This window comes from Diuraphis noxia, unplaced genomic scaffold (assembly GCF_037042655.1).
Source record: "Diuraphis noxia isolate RWA-SAM2 unplaced genomic scaffold, SU_Dnox_SAM2 contig0004, whole genome shotgun sequence".
Taxonomy (NCBI): domain Eukaryota; kingdom Metazoa; phylum Arthropoda; class Insecta; order Hemiptera; family Aphididae; genus Diuraphis; species Diuraphis noxia.
This window is the reverse complement of record NW_028301714.1, coordinates 21,519,200-21,539,101: the sequence shown is the minus strand read 5'-3', so window position 1 is coordinate 21,539,101 and position 19,902 is coordinate 21,519,200. Positions and strand designations below refer to the sequence as shown.

The 19,902-nt window shown below is 29.5% G+C and overlaps 1 protein-coding gene and 1 long non-coding RNA gene across 2 annotated transcripts; one reads left to right on the top strand and one right to left on the bottom strand.

The window, feature by feature from the left end:
- The first annotated feature begins 8,441 nt into the window (after positions 1–8,441).
- Positions 8,442–12,681, top strand: LOC107161459 (uncharacterized). Its single transcript, XM_015507879.2, has 2 exons — positions 8,442–9,010; positions 12,174–12,681. Exons 1-2 carry the CDS (start codon positions 8,676–8,678, stop codon positions 12,280–12,282), a joined length of 444 nt encoding a protein of 147 aa, XP_015363365.1. The 5' UTR covers positions 8,442–8,675; the 3' UTR covers positions 12,283–12,681.
- LOC107173891 (uncharacterized) lies at positions 12,677–18,225 on the bottom strand. The gene is made up of 2 exons (XR_016191332.1): positions 17,871–18,225; positions 12,677–13,777 (listed from the first exon to the last, which is right to left on the bottom strand). It is a non-coding gene; the product is annotated as an uncharacterized LOC107173891 (long non-coding RNA).
- Positions 18,226–19,902: the final 1,677 nt, after the last annotated feature.

The following is a 19,902-nucleotide window of genomic DNA, read 5'->3' as shown; positions in this document are numbered from 1 at the left end:
TTTTGTGTGTTTATTTATACTGTATTTTTACCTTCTCAGTATATTTAGGTTACTTGGTTTCTGCTTTTTTCAAAATCACAAGTTTCCTATTATTACTTAATTTTTTATTTAAATTTGTGCTATATCAATGATTGAAGTTATGTTCTATTTCAGCTATGGGTGTTGTTGATTATAATATTATGATTATGAAAAATTATGTAAATGTCAATAATTTCAACAAATATTTATTTTTTAAAAACAATCATAATACATATATATTTTTTTAAAGCAGTCCTTCGATCGGCTGAGTGCTGAGGTTCTGCTTGATAAAAATTGAAGTAATCTTGAATTTATTATTACAGCAAACAAGACATTTATTTTTAAATATTTTTGTTTGGAGAATAATTAAACAATGTTTTCATTAATTTTTCTTTTATCTTTTGATTTTGCCTTTACTTTCTTTGGTTATTAACATATTTACTTATCCATTTATGTACATACAATTTTCATTATTCCTGAAAATTTCATGATTTCCTAAATCGGCTTACAAAAATATTTTTTACTGATCCCTGCATAGAATGTCCTTAGACTGATTATATTTTTAACCAAAAGATAATGTTTTACTGCTATTAGTATTATAGTAGTCATTAGGTATCTTACCAATTTTTACATAATATGCGTTAAAGTTAAACTATTCATGATTATTTTGATAAGTTTTTAAAAAGTAAGTGTGTCTTGTTTAAATTGTTGATTCTCAATGAATATATCTCGTTTATACATTTTTTTTCGAAATGTAATTTTATTAAATTCAGCCATAATATATTAATTTTTAAACATTTGGTCGTCCAAGAGCTAGAATTTCAGGTAAAATAGAAGAATACTTATACATTGAATATATGTATCAATTTATAAAATTCTATGTTGTATTTTGTTCTTTATAGGTCCCTGATTTCAGATTTTTAAAATTTCTATGGACGATTTTTCAGTATACCATGACTCATGAGGTACTCTTCTCTAAGTGAACTGTTAATTATACAAGTGGTGCCTGATTGGCGGTATTACTCCAGTTGTAGTTTTCGTAGCTATAGGTGTATTTTAGGCGTTTTAAGTATTTATTTTGCATTATTGCGTTTTGGTGACTAGGAATCAACTCCTAAAGGACCTAAAGCGATCAACCTGAACCTCCACACTTCCACGCGTGAAATATCTAGTATATATAATCATAGGTACAAATTGTTTCAATTTTGCGGGTGGGCTGAAGCCCTAACTATTTATACATTGAGTTTGTGATACACTAATAAATTGGGGGAGGGGCTAAGCTCCCTTAGTCACCTTACGATTTGACTATTTGAGTCTATGTATTTAAGTATACAGCATTTAATAAAATAAAAAGTAGCTTTCTAGAACTCAATATTCATCATATTGAATATTGATTTGATTACCTAAGTTGTAAGTTAATTTTATAACAGCTGTTATACAATCACATTAAATTCAATAAGTATACTTGGTATTTAGATACGAGGTACCTATACCTCGCTACGTAAATAGTAAATAATTTGATGTCTGCAGATAGGTAGCTGTGGTGACTGGTGGCCTGCATTATTAGGCCCATCAAGTTTTCCGTACTTTATCGGCCGACTATTATAAACTTAATATCAACAACTTACAATCAGGGCTGGATTAAAGGTGTTGGGGGCCTCAGGGCCCACATAAGATTGAAATTTATGAATTTTAGTTAATCTACTTGCTTTAAAACTTAAACTTTAAAATTATATTAGTGATGGGTTATTCCCTCATCATACTATTAATTTCTTATCTAAACTAGAATATTTTTTGCGAATTATTAGCAAATTTTTTTTTTTTAAGTTATCATTTTGTGGGGGCCTCTTATTAATTGAATCTTATGGGAGCCCCGGTGGGCCCACCTTTAAATCCAGCCCTGCGTAGTGCCTACCATAGGCGTGCGCAGACTTTATTTGCAGGGTATGCGGCTGATAAAATATGCCCCTCTCCCACAGATATAAATGATCCTAAAATTAATGAGCATGACATTTCATCTTACTAATTTGTTCATGACGTGCTCCCAAGCGTCTGCCCGAAGAGTATGCAAACGCATAGGGTATACGCCCATGTGAGTGACTACACTCGATCTCCATATAATATTATTATATTATGTGATCTTATGACTATAATATATAATATTATTTAAACTATAGTTTCTGCGAAACACTGCATTGTTACTTATTGTTGTTCAACGTGTTGTCTAAAATTAATAGTCAGTTACCTACCTATTGAGTATAGACTATTGCCGATGATGACCGACTTGCTAGATAGGTACTCAAACACGGCCTATGAATTTAAATTGCTTACACATACGAAAAGGTATATCGGCTATACGACGTGACGGCCTAAAGCACTCAATCCGCCATAACCATAAAGTCTGGGCGGGTATTGAGTTAACCGTTGATTACTGACAAAAGTTATAAGGTACGATGATGCAATACACGCAATACGCAAATGTCGCAAATCTAATTATAACAACGACGACAATTTCCACGGAGACACCAACTTAAACATAAGCAACTATTATGTATAATAATAAAATTCGATAGAGATAATTAGTGCGGTTGTGGTAGTTTTTATTTAATAATTAAACCAACTTATTTCATTATTATGTTGGCTGTAATTAGTAAACAAATTAAAAACTGTGCTGGCTATTATACACGTATTTGCATTACCTACTTATTATAACGAAAGTATGTTTATTTTGTTAAGTGTTTTGTGACTCTCGGTTATTGTAATTTTGTACATAGTTATTAATTCTATTTATTTTAATATACTCATACTTCCAAACATGAATATAATATTTTTATTTAATACTTTTTGAGTCAATTTTTCGTTTAAATAGTTGTTTTAGGAAAATGTAGTTTAATGTTTTCTTATTCAGTTATTGCAGGGAATTATTTTTCAGATACAAGAATATATCATAATAAGACACGATTATATAATTCAGATGTATTGCTTTTTCTAAATATACAAATCATCAAGCTATGGTTTTATTGAAAAAAAATTAAACTGGATTAAAAATGGTACGTGAATAAAATTTTAATTATATAATTAACGTTATAAAGCTTTGCAGGATAAAAGAAAAGCAATTGCCAGTTATAATAGTGGTACTATATAGCCAGACTACCCAGTACCTATAGGTAAGCTATAAGTTTAATTTATTTTTAGAAATAATATGCGAGCTCAGCAATCTCGATGAAATCGATTATTCTTTTTTCTCGTCCGGAGCCGAATATGCTTCTTTGAGTGAGGTATTGTTTATATTTTATTGTGTTCGGTCTTCTTACACATAAGAAGGAATGTGTGAGTCTAGTTTGTCCAATGCGTACTATGGTAACCATGATTTCCTCGTGTCGTGTGAACTTTATTACTGAGTTTGATCATTTTTTGGTAGATGATAATTTTATTTGTTCAAGTTTATTGTTATTGTTGGTTTGTTTTTTCCAGGAATAATATTATTAACTGTAATTTACAACAATTAGCTATAAGTAGTATAGCGTAATACTATAGATAAAGTATACAATAATAATAGTAGCTACCTATAGGTACTATTATTACATTTTTTATTTAATGTATAATCTAAATTATGTATAGGTAGAATGTAGAAATATAATATTGCCGTGTTAAATTCAGTATATAACTAATTATTTATTTTGTGTACATAGAATGCATTTATTTTGTAATTATTTTCATTGGTCTCGCGTTAAGCGTTTTTAGGACTACCGATAACGATATCCACGTTTTGAATTTAATACGGTACAGGGGACATTGGGAGAATTGTGGTTAGCAAAAAGATACATTATTAAATCATCTTTATATTTATATTAATCTGCATTATTATATTGGCTAAAATAATGATATGACATAATACATTTCTCACGGTTTCTCAGTTTGTCTCATTTGAGTTGGCCGGCAGTTCACTCCCATTCTCCTCTTTGTGGAATAGGCCTACATGGGGACACCACAATAAAAAAAACGCGCCTCTTGCAATACCTCATGTGACATTAAATGCGACATATTATACATTGTCATCGTTTAATAAGCTAAGGTGGTGTGGAAACTTGCAATACATTACATTACAGTCTGCAGTAAATATGCTAAAATGACCAAACTAAATATTTATGGTTTTTATTAGAGAACATAATCCTATAATTTATTTTATTGTACAGCCGTTGTAGTAATAATACATATCAACACGACTAACTAGTTTTCTTTAATATAATATAATGTATACACGATTATGTTTTCAGAATTGAGAACCCCTAATACCTCTATGCGTCAAATTATTCAATAACTGCCTACAGGCTACAACCATGTACTATGATCTGTGTAAGTCCAAATGGATAACAAATTAACAACTACTTAGCATACTATAGTCTATATATAGAGCAGTATTTATATGGAAATATTTAGTTTGTTTGCATTGTTATAGAATTAATTAACGTACGTGTTTTCGAGGACATACTCAATTATTACTTAATATGTTTGATAATTTTTAAAAACTGCCTTAATATACGCGTCACCAACCACGTTGATGGGTATAGGTATTTAAAAGCCTTTCCTCCGGTGTTTTATTAAATGGTTAGATTTAATAGATATTAATTTATTAAACTATTCAAGTAATTACTATAATTTTTGTCATCTGAAAAAAAAAAACTTAAAAAGCTACCAGCACGTATATTATATTATAAATTGTATTTTAGGTATATTCTCTGCAATTTTGTCAGTCAATATGTTTTAAATGTTTCGTAGGTGGGTAACGTTAATCCGTTAATGTAAACTACCTAACTTAATCTGGGAATAACGTGCTTATAAATTATATAGTATGTAGGTACATACTTTTTTTATGAGTATTAGGATAAAGCACATATCAAGTCTGCAGAGACACAGACAAGCAATACCAGATTAAGACCAAGCATAGCCTTACTGCCCGAGACACATTTTTAAATACCAAAATAAATATTATGTATTAGCATAGGTAGGTATAATAGTTGTTTTGTTTAGAGATTGTTCTATATAGTTTTAAAAAAATTATCAATAAATTAAATTATTGGAATAATAAACAAACCGTCTGATTCCAGACAAAAAGCAAAATTTGGATCTGTCAGTTGTATACCTATATACAGTACCTATACATACTTAAAGTTTTTGGCTGGTATAAATATTTGATGACACTTCGATTCATCTTAGATATATTTTGTACTTAGAGAATATTATTCAATTATTATTAGAGTATTTGTCATACACCCATAACGGCCATAACAATAACTTTTCAAATTGTAGTCGATACGCATTTTATAATATGATCCATGTTGGTATGTTTGTGCTTATTAAAATGTAGGTAAGTTGAAACCAAGTGACAAATTCATAAGTGGGTTATACACATTAGACATCTCTTCACGTATTTCATCATTATTTTATTTTCTTTGATAGATTTTAAATTGTTTTTCAATAACGATTTATATGTGTCACATTTATCTTAGTTGTAGGAACGTCGGGCGATTCTGATGGATTGTTATACAAAATTAATATACGTTTATTAAAGTGGATTTTGTACCTACATACAACAACAATAAACTATATTATTGTGCTGAAGAAAATAATTTTTTTAATCCTAAAATTAAATAATGATTTTTTATTTAAAATTGGTTGGTTGTATAATTATTTGTGTTATAACTTATAGATATGAATTTTCTACCATCATACTGTGATGATTTGTATTTTTAAACAAATTATTAATAGAATATTATTTTTTTTTAAATTTAATTTTTAAGGTAATAAACTAATGATGACTATGTTTAAAAAGTATAGAGGGAAAATGTGGTTTTATAAATAGAGTAATAAACTCGAAAACTTTTTTCCAAATAACTATACAAAAGTGTTAATATTTTGTTACTAGGTATACTAAATAACTATATAGTTAGTAGGTAGGTGCCTACCTATATTATTATTATAACGTGAAATTGCTGAGAATAGTCAAAGAAACGTATTTATTATAATATTATATTTATTTTAAAATAAGGCTTTCTGGTTCGTTGAATAATTATGTACGCATCACGCTTGCAATATTATTTTTAAAAAAAACTCATCCGATTAACTAGAGCACCGTTATTTGTTTTTGAGTGATTGCCAGACATTATAAATTTAAAACAAATTGGTGGTTTAATGTAATACTTAGTATAAAACAGTATTTATGACAATATTTTTTGTGGAAATAATTTGTTCATTACCTACACTACCCATACCTACACTAAAATAAACGGAGTTTGTGGTATCATTAATACCTCAAGTAAAATAAAATTGGTTAATCGTTTGCGCATCGCGCTTTTTAACAATATAAAGATTAAAAGGTGTGTACCTATTACCTACCTGTAGCTAATGATACCACCGGATGATACACAGACAAGATTTAAAGATGACGATGATATCAAAATAACGATAGGTAACTCACGCGTTCTGGAACCACGGTTTTTGATAATAAATGTGTATACAAATCATTTTTAGTTTTGTAATTTTTATGTTAATATGAATATTGATTAAATAAAGATTCTAGTCTAACTAAGATGATACATTTTATATAAATAATTATATATATTTATAGTTTTATAATAATGATATAGTTTATGTAATTTATAGCAATAGCGATGCGCAAACGGCCTATACAAATTCGTATAACTATAGCAAATGAGCAAACGTCTAACGCTCATGAAATGGAATAATATTTTATACTACTTATCGTATTCATTTTCTACCAAAATTAATACGTTAAATTGTTTATCATAGGTATGATTGATCATTGATAGTATTAATGATTTCAATAATTACGTGTTAAATAATCAAAACTGCAGTAGAATTAATGTATATAATATAAACATAGTACTTAGACACCTTAATATTTACCTACTTATTATAAAATTGGTTATTGGAAATAAATGTTTAGATTTAGATAGATAAAAATGATAAATTTTAATACACATGTCATAAAATACACCTCAAATCCTATATTGAATGGCATGAAGATGTTATATTAGTATGAGTAAAAATTATGTACAGTGAAATAAGACACGTAGAATCACGATACAACTCGATCTCATCAGAATAATGTATGATCACTGCAGATAACAAAAGGGGCCCATAAATTTTTATTTTTTACATCATATAGTAGAACTTAAATATTTTTGATCTCGTAAATCGGAAGTCGGAAACCTTTCTGATGCCAAAGGCCAAAAACATTAAAATAAAATTGTTCACGGATCCCGGACCATATTTTCAACAAAAATGTATATTCATACCATATTTAGTTTATTTAAGTTCATAATAATAATAATATGTATGAGCAAACAACGTTTTAAACAGCAGTTGGGACTAGTTCATACTATCTTAGTTCGTGATTTTTAAACAAATTTTTAATTTTATTCGCGGACCACATATACAATTACAATGACGGCCACACGTGTCTCAATGACCGTAGCGTTCATTTATTTTTATGGATAAATGTATTATATTTAATATTTATTTATGCATTAAAACTTGAAAGTGTTTATATTTCTGGGAATGAAGTATTATGAGACTTTTATCATCTCGTATATATAAAAAATATTTCTTAACTTTTTTTATAATCAGTACCTATTTATTTTTTTTAAATCACACGAATGCTAAAATAACAGTGATGCAAATCTCCGGGATCAGGGAGTTCTATCCCCCCCTCAAAAAAAAAAATTACTGGTTAGCTTGTGTGTGTATATGGCAGATCCTACTATATATCATTATTTAGTATAGATGATGGTGTAGAAGTTAACATTTACTTCCATAATTAATAGGTATTGTAAATGTTGCTATAATTAGAGAAATCCCCTAATATCTTGGCAATCATTTTAGTTAAAAGCAGAGGACTTCTATAATTAAGATTCTGCTATACTACCTATATGACGTAAAACGTGTAAATTTATATATAGGTAATATTATAATAAATGGTGTATTCTGTACTTAGTATACTTAAGTATATCTATTTTATAATGTTTACGTAGATACCATATAAATTATAATATAATATGTATAAACATTAACGGGGGATATCGGAAACACAGGTACGCACATCATATTATTCTGTGCCCGCCGTAACGGTCATGTCGTATGGAGGTTACGCGTCAATGACCCGAACTGTGATAATGATATTATCATTATTATTTCTATTATTATTGTATATAAAAAGGTACGCGTATGTACCTATAACATATAAATAGATACACCGGGCATCGACCGGTTTTACGCGAAGTAGGAGAGGCTACTGCGAACGTTCCGCGAGATCTCCGCGTCGAGATCCGTGTCCACCTCTTCCGCCGTACAGCTCCGCGGCCGTCGCCACCTCCTCCTCCTGCTGATGCTCATCGCCGGAACTACGTCGTCGTCGCGGGCCAGCAAAGGAGACGGTGCACTTTGTCCTTGCAGCGGTCCACCGGTCCAGTTAACGAAGTTCCTCTGGCGTAACGTCTGCAGCGAATCCCGCCGTCAACGCGATCTGAGCACGGGCCGACACGACGTCGCGTATAATTTATTATTATACGTCCAGCGAGATCTGCGGATCTATTTTGCACGCGTTCTCAGCGATCCACGTCAATAGCCGTACCGCCATGCGCCGACAATTGTTCTGGAGCGGTTACTTGTTGGCGCTGACCGCCTCGGTGGCAGTGACAGTCGCGGCTCCAGCGGCTGAGCCCGCAGCATCGAACGTGGACGACGTGGTGACGTACGACCAGCGGCAGAACGGCACTGAGAACGTGAGGATCAGCCTGAGCGACCTCAAAGTGGTGCTGGCTCCGGCCGACGGCCTGTTCCAGATTATGTCCATGGCCGGCGCGCAGTTTCTCAACTCAGAGTTGGCAAGCGCAGCGTCTGAATACCGGCCGACGGGCCCCGAGTGCACCGGGTTCAAGTGCAACAACCGGCATAGGCAGGCCGCTAAAAAGTCAGTGTACAGTATTATGGCCTTATTACCTATATTTAACATAATTACATATCTACTTACTTGCACTAGCATTATAATTTAATATAATTAATAATTTTTATAATGAATTGCGTCGTAGATACACTAACGTACGTTAAAAAAGTATATAATCACGATCGCGTTGATATACCATCTATCAATGATATTAAACAAATTTATTATGAAATTTATAGTTAAAAGTTAGTAGGTAGGTATATTGATGTATTATACTAATTATGTAGCCCAAATTTAAATATTCCATCGCGACAGGTTCTCATGATGTGTGTATTACAGATCATAGACTAGTATCATAGGTAGGTTATTTTGAAAGTATTAAAAATAAACGTCATCGCATATAATAATAAAAGTTTTTACCAAACATTTAACATTTTTCGCAAACTTTTGTAAATGGTCATGAATCACGAATTATAATATTGGCATAATAATTAGAGGATTTCCTTCTAAAGTAAAATATTACTATTATATTTATTGAATTAGGTACTAAAATGACAAAAAAGGCGTACCGAAAGGAAGAAACTGGTAAAAGCGTATAACAGTTAACAGATAATGGTAACTATTATATTATAGACAATGGAAACGAGTGTAGTTTAATTACTCCGATTGACTTATTTAATAAATATTTGTATAGATACATAGTATTGTATATACGCGTATAGATAGGTGCAAAGAGATACTTTGTTGGTGACCATTAATTACTAAAAAAGAATAACTTGAAATTCTCTTTTTGGAGAAAATTAAGATAGTTGAAATCTTACATTTTATAATGTCCTTATTCTTTCACACTTATATGTTTGTTGTTAAATAACACATTATATCAAAAATTGATTTTAAATGATAAGAATTGTAGTCATTACTATTTTTAATTTCTTTTAATTCAAGAAAAATCGTATAATAAACAATTTTTCAAAAATTTTTTCAAGCTTTAATTAGGTATAAAGAATGAAATATTTTATGAATTTTAACTAGAAAATACTTTGTAAATGTTTGTAATTTTAAATAATTTTGTAAAAATTTGAACTTTAAATTCTTATGAAAAGATCGTGACTTTATATTGTGGATACTTTATATGTATGAAAACTTTTGAGTACCTAACCTCATATTAAATTTTCAAGTTTTTTGAATTAAAAAGAATTTACAAAGCATAGGTTTAGGGAATTGGTTTACCAAGAAAGAGAGAATAAAAAATAAGGGGAACATAAAATGTCAGAATTGTTTACATGGTCCAGCAACAATATTCAATAAAGTTTCAAAAAGTGTACGCCTATATTATGTTCGAAATGAGTGCTAGCTATTAGAAGTATCAATTAGGTATCACACATTGTCGCACTATAGGTAATATAAATCTATTAAAGAATTTTGTTTTTTGTTAAAATCTATATTCTATGTAATATACTACTTGGTATCACCACGAATATAATTACAGAGTTATGTATACATTGTATATTATACACTGTTTTTTTTTAAATGAAATTACAGTACGAAAAATCGTTAAAAAAAAGTATACGTTTAGTGGGATATATTGTATATTTGCAGTGTACCTATATAGTAGGTATATACTATATAATATCGTAATGTATATACATCACAATACTGAATACATATCAATATTTAGTATGTAAGCACAATATTTGTCATAATACCTAGTTATGTTACGAATTTATAACATATTCCGAGTTGTAAATTAGTATATTATTATAATGTATTAGTATTTAGTAAATAATCAAAGGTTTTAAGGTGATAGGGTGATAGGCTATAAAATAATTCAAATAATATAATGTTTTAAACATTTTATCATATGGTTCCATATAAATTATTTAGAAAATATTTTAAAGCTCAAATGTGTTTTTTTTACATCATTAGATACCTACCTTTTTAAAATCTATTTATTACGGTTTAGATATAAAATTATATACATAAACAAAATGTCACTGAAAGTTTAGGCCTATGCACGGAATTTTAAATTTTTTAACTCTAACTACTACATCAGAATATTAGAACTAACTGTTATGTTAATTGTCCATTTCATAGATTCTAACTCCTAAGCAGTGGTGCCAAAGTCCAACATTTTACCTATGACATTAGACACCTACACATAAAATTTTGACACCCACCTATTTCTTATAATTACCTTATCTTATAGTTTTTATGAAATATTATCAATTTTTAGTTTACAATTGACAGTAATGTCTAATACATGCAATTATCCATATCGTAATATATTTAGAATGACAAACGTAACTCTCCTACCTACTAAAATCACCTATGACGACAGCTGTCATAGGTAAATATATATTTTGGCACCACTGCTCCTAAGTAACTATTAGAGAGAACAATTTTATTAGTATAGAACTTTTAATCAACTATTTAAATGTATTCGAATAAATTACTATAACTTGGGAAGGTCTACTTTTTTGGATTAAAAATCATTCTCAATTTAAGATTACCAAAAAATAATTTTTCAAATTTTCAAATATACAATACATTTAAATCATTTAATAAAGAATAAAAATATGTCCTAGTTTCACTAGAATTCACAATGTGTTAAAATATTTTGTATTATACTGTAATTTTTGTATCTTTAACTATTATAATAAAGCATTAGGTATATGTATAACTTTAGTGAAAGTTAATGGATTTTTTAAAATTGAAACAACTCTGTCGTGATATGATAAAAGAAGCGTTTTTCATTCATGTTGTCTAAGATACGTTATACTTATTATTAATTAATTTACATTAATTATTTTGTAACCTATTTATTTTTCATTATTTAAAAGGTATTTTAATATAAAATTTAGTCCATTATCTCGTATATAACTATAGCCATTAATCACACTCTGTATACGTAGAGTGAATAGTCATATAATATCTATATATTTACCGATCCCGGCTAGGCCCGTCGCTATATACACATGCAAGTTATCACCGTTTTAGGGTGACATATAATTTTAAAGAAATAGAAGGAGCAAAATTAAATAAATATCGATATAGAAGAGTGGCTTTAAAATGTTCGCTTTAGGGTGGAAAAGATCTGAGGATTGACTCGCCAATCATTATATCATATTGAACATAGGTACACATGTTAAACGTTTGTAACAATTTTAACTGATTATTTATTTATTTTTAGGAATCGTTTTAAACTATCGAGTCTTATAGCACCATTGTTAAACAGCCAAGCTGATCAGAAAATTACAGAAACAGAAAATATTAGTATCAACAACAATAATACTAATTAAACATTAAGTAGGCAGGTATGAAAAACTATTTACAATATCGGTTCAAACAGGTGCAATTAATATCAATACAAAGATGAATGAAATATTACACAAACTATACTATATAGGTACAGTTCAATAGTATTTTTAAACCTGAAATCTTGTTATCCGTTATTATAGAATATTCAATAATTTCAGTCTTTGAACTTAGCATTATTAAAAATATAAATTGTAAAAAGTTTTCGTAAACATTAAGTATATATAAGTATATATTTTAGTTAAATTATTTATTTGTAAATTTGTTGCATTTTAGCATTTATATAGGTAAGTAGGTACTTACATAAGTGTAAAACCATATTTAATGTTTAGTATTAAACTATTAAATGCAGTTTTATTCAATAAAGAATTTCAAAAATGAAATGATTTGTGTATTTAATTGAAATATATGTCTTACATTATAGGATGGAAGAATAAATTCGCCCATTTACACTTTGTATTGAGTGTTGCGTTTAGATAGAGAAGATAAATACATTTGGCGGGCATGCGTATAACTGTATAAGTGACTTTAAAGTTAATATTGCCATTGATTTTGATTAGTTAGCTAAGAAAAATTAAATCAGCAACTTGTCTTCTATCAAGTATCATTAGTATCAACCTATATTAGTGCTTGAACCAGCTTGTTCATAACTGGATACCTAATTATAATGAGTCATGAGGCCTAGGCGTACATGTATAATATATTAAAATAATTATACAAAAGTATAGCATTCGCACATATTTTATAATATTATAAACTAGGTATACAAATAAATAACAATTATAATATTATGAAAATGAGTGATAATAGTGATGAATGTTGTGTGTTTAAAATAGTAAAAATGTACATTTTCATTTACAATGGTTGTAATATAGATATATTCTACTCTATATATATTTACAAATTACAGGTATAATATCAAATAATGATACAACAATAATTGTATATAATAAAACTATTTACATGTTTACATATAATCTACATTGATAAAACTAGCAAGTACCTACATCTAACTGTTATTTAAAATGAGCAATTTATATATAATATATTATGTATATGAAATATTCTTTTTTCTTAGTTATTTCTGTGTAAAACAATGATTTATTTTGATCATTGTACCGTTTGGTAGTTTTTCTTCATCACGTTACTGCGGGATATTTTAATAATATTTTAAAATTGTTAATATTGAAAATAATATTTATTTTTCGAAGCATGACGAAGATGTTTGTTTAGAATAGCAATCATTCCGGGCTATCCTTATTGTCTGGTAGTAGGCACTAGTCATTGGTGAAACTATATTAATCAAATTGTGTACGAATAACTATGGAATTTCGTTTCCAATTCGGGCAATTAAGTAATGGAAACCACATCAAGCTGGATGTTATTCAGTTATGGATAATTATTGAGACTTCTTAACTTCTGTTAGACGTCGTGTGCTTTAAACTATGTGATAGGATTTAGTTCAAACGGGTCAGATATCTAAAACGTAAAAAAATAAAAAATAAATTAAAAGTTTAAAAACTAAAATAAAAAGCTCATTACACTTTTTTTGCAGTAAATTATAAATGGTTTAATTAAATTGCGTGTGCGACAATAATTAAAATCAATCAATCACATTTTGAATAATAGAAACATTTTAGATAACGATTAACGATACATTGAAAAAATAAAATAAAAATCAACTACCTATTTATATTTTTATAGCGTCCTCTATTATGTCGGTTATTCATAGCCATTTACTTTTATCCAAGACCAAATATATGCCGCAGGTCAAGAATATAATATATATCCATTATAGAACCAGAATTACTTGTATGTATAATGTGTTTTGTTTATTGAATATTATTTATGGTCCACATGCTATATATATTATAATGTATTTCTATCCTTTTGACAACATTATCTAATTTATGTATAGATTACGTTGAAAAATCGTTTTCTATTCATTATGAATAAATAAAAAAAAAAAATAACACGAGTAAATTCTAAATAATATCTACACAAATAATATTGTCGGTTACAACGACCTAATCACCTGAATAAAAAAAAAAATAGTAGGTACATAGGTGAATAACAGTAAAGCATAAAATAAATAAATAGTTTGCGAACAGGATACAGAACAGTTTGCAGAATATCGGGTGACATATCCTACTCGAGGAACTCGCTTTTTAATATTACGCTATTGGCGCCCTTGCACTCGAGTTACTCGTCTTATCCGACAACGTAAGTAAATTAGTATTTAGTATCATTATTATCAATACATAATAATCATTAATCATCGTATTTGACGAACAAGTTATTTTACTTTTTATAGATTCATGATAAATACATCTAATATTTTGTTAAGTGTTTAATTAATATTAGGTTGAAAATAATCACGTTTATAGATTCAATCGAAATCCTTTAAAGTCTTATTGAAGTACGAAAATCTGAAACACTAAAATAACGAGTACTAATATAGTCTATACTGTCTATACGATTAAAAAATTGAGTTATATATAATATCAAGAGGGATTTATTGAGCAATTCGCATCACCCAATCACAAACTTTTTTCTTAAAAAATATGCTTATATAAAATCTGTGTTTTGGAAAGATACTTTTATATCCACTAAATATTTTACACTAAAAAAAGTGTTCTTATATTTTGAAAAACAGAAGACAGTATCGCTACACTGCTACAGAATACTAATTATTAAAAGTATATGAAATACATTTATTTTAATAATTTGAATAAATTCATTATTAAAAAAAAAAATGGGTTGATACTGATCAATCTGGTTAATTAATCTTGTATAAAATACTATAAACTAATATATATATATATATATATTTACTGTTTATTTAATTATATATATTTGTTTTATTATATTCTAAATCGATAAATTTGGTCAAAATTAATGATTATCTTAATTTTTTAATATTCCAACTTTGTATGCAGAGTGGTCCATTTAAGTGGGTACACTAATTATCTCAAAAAGTATGAACTTTTTTTTAGTTTTCTTTTTAAACTTCTAGGTTTATGTTTTTCTAAAACTATATAACATTTTAATTTTTCTCGCCTTTATATTTATTGGCGAAACCACTATCAACTTTTGATTTTTAAATAGTAACAATGTGTAATCACTTAAATGGATCACCTTGTGTACTTATACAGTTTACTGTCTACATAACACATATACCCGTGTACTAGATATACGAGTTCTTGTTATGTTTTTTACCATTATTAAAAAAATAAATCGCCGTAAAATGTTGTTTTTTGTCTAATGCACGCATGTTATATAATACATACATCACGATAAACTATATTAACATATTGTATAGATTTCAAATTAAAACGGTGTTTTATAAATTACAATTCAGTATTCGAGTATAACCGTGTTCTCAATTATTTTTCAATTGCTATACACGCTGAAGGACATCACGTTTCAAGATTATATTAGTTGTGTGTGTGTTCGGTACCGCTGTTAAATTGATTTAAAAGTGATTTTACGTTAAACCGTTTTGGCTAAACCGTTTTGGCAATGAATTTACCATGACTTAATAAATTGTGTCTACATTTTAACACGTCCCGTACGTTTTTATGCAGTCAATTTAATAACATACGTTTTTGATCTAATGTAGCATAGGCGCAAATAGACAAATTATTTTGGGGGAACTAAAGCCCCTCCTATAATATTTTCTACAAATTATATATTCTCAGTACTAATTAATGACTATAAAGACCGGATTTAATTACATTAAAAACACTCAAAAATTGCATAATCAAATTGTATAATTGCACCAAAAATCCCATAAAAATTGCAAAATAAATTGCACTATGAAAATGCAAGTTGTATTTATATATTCATTAATTAATATTACATTACCTAGTTACATTTAATATTAATATTACATTTTTGAATTAAAATTGATGATTAAATACATTTCTAAATTATTTTCATTAAAATTAAATCTTCTATTACTTAAAATATGTTTGTACAACGAGAAACTACGTTCTACGTCAACACTCGTTATTGGTGCATATTATTTAAAACAATTTAATAAAGTAGGCGTTATATCTAAATTAACATTTGCTTTACCTGACAGTCCTGACATGACTTCATAGTAACACTTAAAAGTTTTATACCCTTCATTTTTTTCAATTACATAATACATTTTTCCTTAATTTTTTTCCCTTTTGGACCAGGAATATTTGTTAAAATATCTTCAATTTTTCTAAAAATATCCATACTTTTCAGTAGTTCACTATTAGATTCTTCCAAATTTTTGAGATTCGTGCGTAACTCGGATAAGTGTAACTACTTTTTAAATTTTATTTTATTTTAGGCATTTCGACAAATACGTTCACTGTCGGTTTGTGCGGTCAAACTGATCAAAGAAATAGGTACCTACTAGTATACGTTTCAACGGGTAAACGCACACGACGGTTATCGCTAGTCGCAGTAATTTGAGCAAGAAAATTCCAGACGAGCGATAAATAACATAGATAATAGGTACTCCTTTATACTTCTAAGATCATATTATAATCAAACCAATAATAAAAATCCACAATAATGTTATTATTTGTATATGATAAAATTAGTTAAGAAATATTGATTTGTACATTTGATTACGTGAAATATACAAAATTGAAAAAAATTGCAATAAATTGCAACATAAAATTAAACAGAAAGACAGTAATTAATACAAATCGTGTACATATTTGATCAGGTTTGATTTATCTTAGCTAAAAAAAAGTTGCAATATCAATTAAATCCGATCTTTATTAATGACTTTTGAACTGGGGGGACTCGGAAAAAATATGAGGGGGACTTAGTCCCCCCAAGCTTCCACCTATTTGCGCCAATGTAATGTAGTATAATATATCTATTAATATTTATTATGAACTAAACAACCATTTCATCTCAACATGTTTTTGCGTGTCGGCGATGATATGTTTTAAAAATTCTTAGTGTTTATTATACTATTAGCAGTACTATATTTATTTTATAGAACTATATTATGTTGGCATATAATATAATCATATAGTTCAATAAAAACTGGAAAATAAAATAAAAAGGGAGTGGTTATTAACCTTCATCTTACTCACATTCAAATAATTTGTGGGTGTTTAGTATGAAAAAGTGAGTATGTTTTTTTCAAACGTCGTAAACATATACATTTACGCTTATAAACATTAAATAAGGTATGAATAATTTTATTTAATCGTATTAATATTATCTGTATAATATATGTAACGGAATATATTATTGTATATAACTATATAAGTATAGCGTATTAAACTTTAGATATATCTAACTATAGTTGTATGAATTCTATGTAAAAAAAAACAAACCTGCAGGTAATTATAAAAACCTAAAATTTTGAAAAAGTCAATATCAAATCGGTAACAAATAATTAGGCAGTAATACAGATTCGATTTGAGCCAGACACAATTTATTTATTATTCGCTAATCGTAGTAGTAAATTCAAGCTTTGAGCTACCAAATTTTTTTTTAAATTTTTTTTTTGGAAACCACTATTAAATTCAGCCCGCCGGCATACCTAACATATTATAGGTATAATACCTACCTATGATTTTCGGAGTCACCGTTGTGGCGTATATCTATTTAAATAATATGTAATATACTCTGCAGTTCAGCGAGAAAACTTGTCGTCGATTCTCCCCATGCGACCCTCTGTCATCCAGACTGATTGCACTTTGGCAGGATAGCTAGGATAGAAGTGCAGGGATGCGCTGAGTAGAACCAATTTTCGTCGGTGCGTGGCTCGTTATTACTGGACAAATGACTTATTGTATGTTATATTTGAGTAGCAGCACACTCGCAGTACCCACACACGCTTTAAAGTTAGAGCGCCGTTACCGTATGTATAAAAGAGGTAGTGCTGCACTGCTGCGTGTGATCTTACGATGGTGCATTATCATGTCCTGCGTGTGTGCTGGGTCAGACGAACTGCAGTTGGGCGCTTGCGGACCCGGCGAATTCGTCGTACACCACGTGCTGGAGCACGGGCCTGGTGGCGTTGTCGTATCGGAACGCGTCCAGCCCGTCGCCGTGTGGATTTCCTAGGCAGTACTTGAAGAACACGAATATGGACAGCGAGACGAACAGCACGACCAGCGCCGAATAATCGGCCATAATGATATTGGATTCTAGTTCCGGTGCGGGCGCGGTGCACCTGTACGAAACACGCGTGTGCCGTATGGTATACGTATTTATGTTGCACCACCGCTGCACCGCACTGGATGTGCTGTAGTGATCGGACCGATTCGCCGTGCGTTTGTCGGATCGCGTTTATGTCGCGGCGTTATATCGCGGGTGTGCGTCGCGTGTGCGTGTGTGACATGGCTTGCGATTCCAAGCTCGCGGCTGCAGCGCGCGTGCAGTCCTCTCTCCCACCGACCGATCGACCGCGCGTGTACGACAATAATAATATTATTATTAATTTATCGTGTGCATAATAATATTATGATTGGCCGGGTTCGCGGTGATTAACGTGCGGTCCCCACCGAGCGCCATCGAACAAAACTCGCACACACAATAATCATAATAATAATTTATGACTCTTCGACATTGGGCTGTTATTAGGATTTAGAATGTTGACCACTTACCATCATTGATAATAATCAACGATGAATTTTATATAGTTTGTTCCGAATGCGCACGGCATGCAGTTCCCTTATAATATGTATACAGGGTGTTTCACGGTCGGTGGCAGTATTGTGCTAAACAGTTCCCACCCGTTTCCGGTTTTTTTAACGGAAAAAAATGGTGCTTCACAGTGGCGCAGTCAGAATAGTTTTCTTCGGGATGAAGCTGATCAACTTTTATACAGCGGTGATTTACCAAGGTTCTTACATAAGTTTAACATGTGTTTAATGTTTCTTGCCAGGTGGCACTACTGAGGGCCTTCCTTTTCTAATATTCAATGTCATATAAATAAAATTTTGTCATCATACTTACTGATTATTGTAAAAATAGATTGTAAATATATTCTTCTAAAAAAAAATAAAAGTTTAACATGTATAGAATAAAATAGTAAAAATAACAATGAATTTTCTTTTATATTATTTTAAAAATACAATTTAAGATTTTTTTACCGACTTTCATAGACCATCAAAATAATTTTTATATGTTTTCAACATTTCAGGGAGGAGGAGCTGCAGTTTCCTCTCAGGCCTCTCCCTGGGTACACCGTTTTAGCTTCAGTATAATATTATATATTATATGCAGTGATTATTTTTATATGACAGAACACTTATTATTTCAAAAGCTGATAACGATTTTCGAAAATACATTACAGACATGATATGATTGTTAATACATTCTTCAAAAAAAAAAATATATATATATACCGTTTACTACTTAATCATAATTATAATACATTTTTTACCCTTTTGAACTAATATATTTATAACTTTTTAGTTTCATGTAAGTTTCACCATTTTCCGCAGTAACAAATTTATGCAAAAATCGAATTTCGGACGATATAGTAGCTAAATTGCTATACAGTGAAACCTCTATACATATAGTAGACAGCCACGGGGAATTAAAAATTGTCCACTATAGAGAGTTGTCCACTATTGAGAAAACCTCTACTT

Coding starts and splice junctions, on each gene's coding strand:
- LOC107161459 (XM_015507879.2), top strand. CDS start 8,676: ATGCGCCGACAATTGTTCTGGAGCGGTTACTTGTTGGCGCTGACCGCC. Junction 9,011..12,173: donor CATAGGCAGGCCGCTAAAAA/GTCAGTGTACAG, acceptor ATTTATTTTTAG/GAATCGTTTTAAACTATCGA.